Source organism: Etheostoma spectabile, chromosome 3, assembly GCF_008692095.1.
Source record: "Etheostoma spectabile isolate EspeVRDwgs_2016 chromosome 3, UIUC_Espe_1.0, whole genome shotgun sequence".
Taxonomy (NCBI): Eukaryota; Metazoa; Chordata; class Actinopteri; order Perciformes; family Percidae; genus Etheostoma; species Etheostoma spectabile.
In genome coordinates, this window is record NC_045735.1 from 24,347,759 (window position 1) to 24,354,665 (window position 6,907).

The window sequence follows — 6,907 nt, forward strand, 5'->3', positions numbered from 1 at the left end:
ACACACACACACACGCACACACACGCACACACACACAAGAGAAAGACTGGAGCTCCTCCCTCCTAGACATAGTAGTTAGCGTACCTTCAAGCTGTTGCAGGGAGAGGTGCGCGGTTCTCTGGCCACAGAGTCACTGCGTCCGTTTCCCTGTGTGCATCCTTGCTCAGCTCCCTCCTCCATCTTTCAGTATCGTCTCTGTGTCTCCTTAGCAGAAGTCTCCCACCTAATGCAATTTCTTGGCACTGATGCATGCAACCCTGCAAATGGATAATTCAAGCATGTGACCCACTTCTCATCCTTAGCACAAAAACAGAAACATGTCTGCAGCAGCCAACAGAGGAGAGGCAGACACACAAACACACGAACACACAAACAATAGTGCCTGTATGTGTTCTAGAGATCTTAAGACTTAAATCACAAATAAACATTGTAAGAAAACAGGTCATGTGTGCACTTTTAGAACAAAAGGGTTCATTCCAGTTAACTTTTTTTAAGCCACAGTATCAAAAACTCTGAGCTACACATTCCTATGTATCACAGCTACATCCTTTGTTGTATTGTTCAGTCGGTAACTGACAGCATGTGACCAAATAAACCCGGGAGGTTGAGGCTATTTATCGTCAGTATGGGAAGGTTTTGTTAACAGGGTGAAAATATGTGTAAGAATGGCATCAATAACAGCACCGCTGCTCTGCCATATGCTTTCATGTCACTTCAGTGATCCATCGATTGCCCATGCCAGGTGAGTTAGTGGGAGGAAAGTGGATGTTTGTCTTAAATGACTTCTTAAAGGTCCCATATTGTAAAATGTTTCCATGTCGTTTTTTTGTTATAAGTAGGCCTAGGTCGAGATTACTTTTGAACATTAAAGCATGTGAACATGTTCTTGTGGAAACCCAAAATACAAGTATGAACCTAAAAAAGAGCATGATATACATGATTAAGACTTACATTACTGTTACTATTCTATTACATTACTATTCATTTTTTGCAACTTATGCTGACAAGGCTAGAGGAATACAAAAAGTCTGCTCACTACTCAGGTTCACCAAAAAGCAACCCTGATGCAGAGCCAGTATGGTACCTTTTAATTAAGCTGGGCTTGTCTTTCACAGACTTTGTTGCAACTTACACAACCTTTCTGCATATATTTTTGGCTGGCCAGCATGTGTGAGTGAACCTTTTGAACTTGTGTATGTATGTACTGTATATGCATATAAATATTAACATAAATAAATATATACATAGGGAAAGAGTTCCATTGTTTGCCATATGGTTAGTATTTAGGAAAAATGCACAATAGCTGGATGATGTATATATACACACATGTACATATATACAGTACTTTTAGTCTTTTGGGCCTTACTCATTTACTTTAACTAGAATGGTATACCCACTTTAAGTGGTGTGCCAATCTGTTTTATCATGCCTTCCTTAGCCAACCTGCAGTATCGATGTAGTGCAGTGCAGGGCCAAAGCATGATTGTGTCACCCTCAACTGAACTATATTGGCATCATGGTCAACTGATTTAGTCTGACGTCGTGATACTCAGATTCTAGTCAGAATATGAGTCTGATACTGCTGCATTTGGCTGTGCTTATGAGGCGTGTTTCAACCAAACTAGGAAAGAAAATGCCTCTGCACATAATTGGATAGATCTACAACCAATCAGAGCAACGGAGTATGTGATGTATGTTCAGATTTTTCAGACCCCCTTCGCAACTTTTTTTCAAAAAAGCAACTAGCGACAAATCTGGAAAACTTTCTGCAAAAAAGTGTCCAATGTTGCCTTCCAGGCAGCTAACCCTAACCTTTACCCTAAACATAACCATTACCACGGTGCCTGGAAGGAGACGTTGGGGGGGGGAACACCGAACACCCAAAACCAACACTTCCTGGTAGCAACTGCTTCACTGTAAAATCATTCCAGTAGTTTATACTTAATATCTTTTGTCAGATGAGTTTGCGTCTTGTTTTGTTAGATTTACTAGATTTTATTGTTTTGTTAAATTGCTTATAACTCATTAACCACAGGATAGGTTTTCAACTGCAGGAAGGGCTGAGTTATTCACTGAGCTTAGGACAGTTGGACATTTTTAAATTGTTTGTGATGGATCAAATTGAACACAAAGGCAGGCTAACAAAGCTTGACACAGAAAAGTGGATCAATAATTTGTGGGGCTTCAAATGAACTGGTTCTAATAACGATAAGGCAACACTAAAGCCCAAACTAGCAAACAACTGAGTATTCATTTATTGCAAAATTTCTGTGATGTATGCAGAAGAATGGAATTTCTTTGTTACTGACCTCCTTATTTCCATTTGAATACTTTCTATTAACTTTTTACATTTATATTAGTAGTCATGGTAATCAGTAAATGTGATTGTTCAAAGGGACCGGGTCGGTGCCATGCAGCAAAGAACACAAACACAATATCATCACCATTTATGTCAATCATGTTCCCATTGGCGTCAATTGCAACACAATTGCAGGTCTTCCTGAATGATTTTTCTGTCTTGAAGATCATCAGGCTAATCGCAACAGGTTTGACCTACTTACAAAGCATCAAACCAACAGCAGCTTAGTAGGCCAATGTATGAAGCAGTAGTCCACTGCTTTTTCTTGTGTTCCACCAATGTTTGTACTCATTTTTCTCATTCACAGAAACACTGTGCTATTGTCAGTACTGTATATTATCAAGCAAAATTTAATATGGCACTTTTATGTAATGTCTGGTAAAAAGACGTTTTTATTCAGGCTCAAACTTGTCTGAATAAAGACAGCAGGGATTGAAAAGGGAAATTTCAGCCACTAGATCGTCAAGTTAATGGGGTGACTTGTTCTGGCATTATTTCCTCAGTATAGATCGTGAAATCAAATTAACTATGTCACAAGCTACTTCCTAGCATCAGAGCTTTAAACTGCACCCACTGATCTTCACTCAAGCTCTGACGCTAGCTGTATGACCCATATATTGTTCCCAAAGGTAAGGAATAAATAAACATGCTTGATTCATTCATCATATCAAAGGGTTTTCCTTTCTCCCATGTTTAATGCTTAATCATAAACATTCATTATTATAAAATTATCATTTTAAGAATTAAGAAAAGCAAGTTCTTAAAAATAACACAGCTTGTTTTTAAATCCGTTCTCAAAGCTCCCTTATGCTTATTTCCAAGTCCATACTTGTATTTTTGTTTTCTACTAGAACAGGTTTACATGCTTTAATGTTCAAGAAACACATTATTTTTCTGTCTGTCTGATTATACCTGGATTCACTCTCTGTCTAAAAAGCTTTGTTTTAGCGCTGGCCGAAAAAGCCTAGTCTGCTCTGATTGGTCAGTGTTTCAGGTTCTTGCGCACTTGCACTCTCTGCGTACTTGAACTTTCATTGCAGCCAAGGAATAACTGTAATGCCACTGTAGCAGCACTTTCTACCTACACACCAATACCAATAAAATTTCATGTGAGTAATCTGGAGAAAACTTCAGTCTTCTGGACCCACAGCCCACTGCTTTAAATCCTGGCATCACCACACAGCCAGCATACGGTAAATGTTTGCTCCCAGACAGCAATCATGTGTAATTTGTCTGTTTCTCTCTGCCATTGTTGTGTTTTCACATAGAACCGGGCTGGGTAAAGTTAAATCGATAGTGCTTATTTTCTGTCTCCCCATGAGGAATTCTAAATAGGCCTATTGATAACAATTCTGTCGGTGCATCCACATGACACAAGCCTACCGTGATTGCGCACCACCCGCACCCCTCCTCTACACAGTTGCTTCAAGGATAAAAAAAATATGGACTCTTCAGAAGAAAAATGTATCTTCACTCAAGCTTCTGCGCGCAAAAATCGCCGGACGACCAATTTCTAAATACTGAGAAATACAGAGAGAGTTTTGTGAAGCTGACAGTCTGAATTAGCTCTGTATCAACGCATTTGGCAATGGCTTGAATTTAACAGATGTTCATTAAATAAAGATTTAACTTAACTGACATTATAGAGGCATAAAACAAGCTCTAAAGTTAGCTAATGTAGAGGTGCCACTTCCCCTCTTTGGCACTGCTAAGGTGCTCCTGAGCAAAGCAATGAACAACTGCTTGGGGCGCCAGTTTATTGGCAGCTGTATAATTGTATTACATCTCCAGAATAGGTCACTGTTCTCTATCAGAATCAGAAAAGGATTAATTGCCAAGTAACACTTACAAGAAACTTTTCTTTGTTGTTGGTGCATTCATAAACATATTAAACATTAATATGAAATAAACAAACAGTAAATATAGAAACAAATATTTATGTAACTGTTTTACAAATACGTAATAAATTATACAGTATATAGGCCATATACATATATACATACATTTATATACATACATACACACAGTATATACAGTATATACATATATATACATAAACATAAATATATACACATATATATATAAATATACTGTATATACATATACATTCATACATATACATAATATAGATACAGTATTTACTGTATATATAGTACATATACATAATGTACATATACATTTAGTTTATACAGTATATATATTTACATATATAGTCATCTTTATTCATGTTATTCCAAAAAAATAGCTGCAGTTTCCCCAATATAATTATGTTTTTCTTGTTTTGATTTGTATTGGTAGCTAACCAGTAAGCTTGTGAGCCAGCAAGCTAACATTAGCCAGCAGCTAAAACCACACTATGACAATATATATATTACATATCAATGTCACCTTTTGGATGTTTTTTAACACTGGGGCAGACAGGGTCTGTTACTCAGGGAGGCTGAGAGACGGGTGTGGGTGGGGACTGCTGAGGAAAATCTCCGTAACGGCAAAAACTTTCGATTTGGTGCTTAACCCACCTTTTGTCGGGTTAATTTGGCTAACTATAAAGACAGCTAAACGCAAAGGGTAGAAATTCGGCAGGGAGGAGATTGTTAGCACAAACACCGGAAGCGCTAACGGAGACGTAGCTAACGTTATGGATGGCTGCCGTTCTAACTCCGCTGCCTTCATTAAACTGCCGTAAGCGTCGTTAGCACCCAACACTGGAGTTAAGTGCTGGCCGGGTTCGGATTGTTGTAATGGTGGTTTGCTGCTTGAAAGATGTTGTAACCTTATAATGTTACCTACTAAGCATTAACATTAACATTAGCTAGCTACTTGTCAAACAGCACATTGTAGTAACATTAAGCTGGATCAATATTGAAATGTATCAATAAATTAAGTCTCTGCTGTATTACTGTGTTGCAAAATGGAATGTAATTAGACACAAAATGATGCCGTGTGGCAAAAAAAGCTGTATTACGTTACAAGTATTTCTTTCGGTGACATTGTATGATTTACGATTACTCTCGGACATATGACCTGGGTGTCCCGCGTTTTTAAATAGAGGGTGAAAGGTTATATGACGCCACTGACAAGTGACTAAAGGAAACATCCTGTGTCAAAAATAAAATAACAGATTTCTCCGGGATTGAAATTTGGTTGAAACATCTGGGATACTGTAAGAACACAACTCGAAATATATATAACATAAGTATGGTCGTTTTTAGACATGTTAATGCAGAAATGTTACATATTTAAATTAAGATTTGTGGTTGGGGTTAGGAAAAGGTTTGGTTGAAGTTTAGTTGAATGGATCAGATCCAGTAGATGGCTTCCACACAACCATCCCACATCAGTTCCACCATCTCTGCTGCCGTTTGAACATCATTTCAATCCTCAATCAACACAGGTGATAGTAGATATCACTGATGCTAACTTTTATGGTTACTACCCATTTGATTAGACAATTAAGATAAGATGATTTAGGGACACTGAGAATAGAGGTATCAACGTTTTTAAGGTGACTGTACATATGAAGACAAATAAGTTCCTAGCCTAAAATTGAGAGAATAAAAGAAAAAGTTAATTATTGTTGAGCAACATTTCTCAGGACCAGAACTGAATTCATAATGCTTGTGGCAGATATCTCTATGTAGCCTCAAAACCCAATACGCTGCTTAGTAGGATAATATTAGATAAGATACAATTAACTGTACTGTATTCCCCTAAGGGGAAATTTTGCTTCACACAGCTTCAATTAACGTCAAACAGTACATAACCACATGACATAACAGTAAGCACTGCAGGTAGCCTACAGCAGATGCCTTGTGGTGAATTTCCCCCATGGGCATCTTTCAGTATGTTCACTGTTAAGTTGGCCTACTATTCAAACATATTTTACAGTAAAAAGACAGTGTCAAAGTCAGCCAACGTGTTCACTGAAGAAAATACTCCTCACAGTCAGCTGAACTTGTTTTTAACAGGGCTCATTGGGCTTTAACTAGACATAACATAATGGAAAAAGTGGCAGCCTATGTGGCTATATTTCAACCGCCATAGCGCAGAAAACCTAAACACATCCAGGCTACAGCTGGAATATCCAACAAAGAACATCAGGATGAAAAGGCGCACCACTGACCTCAGTGTGTTGAGAAACAGTCGTCCAGATGCTTAAGCTACACAGATAAAACAGCCAATCGGAAACCCAGCCTTCCTCTACCCAGCACCGGTCAAACTTCTCATGTGGATGGGAAAGGAGGAGCAGCGTCGATTCTTATCAAATGCTCTGAGACAAAGATGCATCTGTAGAGTTCATTTCGAGCCGACTTCAAGGTAACTCTCAGGCAGACCAATCCAGATCAAAGAGGGATATTTAGCCTGTCTCCTGCCACATGTCTTCACCGGTTGGTGTCCATCAGTGAAACGCAGTTTGGAGATAGTGTTGAATGAGCTCGAAAAGTGACCGCGCCGCTACCTTTTTTTCTTGAAATGACTCTGCAGATAGATGGCATTAGGCAACAACCCGCTCACACAGAAAAAAACGTCTTAATCCGCAGCTCTCCC

The 6,907-nt window shown here is 38.6% G+C and overlaps 1 protein-coding gene across 2 annotated transcripts in view; it reads right to left on the minus strand.

Moving 5' to 3' along the window:
- The window catches only part of LOC116680212 (solute carrier organic anion transporter family member 1C1), a 32,564-nt gene extending 25,712 nt beyond the window's left edge, over nt 1-6,852 (minus strand). Inside the window, exons 1-2 of one of the 2 annotated variants that reach the window (XM_032509438.1) lie at nt 6,483-6,852; nt 85-257 (exon numbers count right to left, since the gene is read on the minus strand). In XM_032509438.1, the coding sequence (XP_032365329.1) occupies nt 85-180 (96 nt within the window). In that variant the 5' untranslated portion in view covers nt 181-257; nt 6,483-6,852. Of the gene's footprint in view, nt 1-84; nt 258-6,482 lie in introns of those variants that run through there. The other variant, XM_032509439.1, reaches the window with a different exon arrangement.
- Between the last annotated feature and the right edge of the window lie 55 nt (nt 6,853-6,907).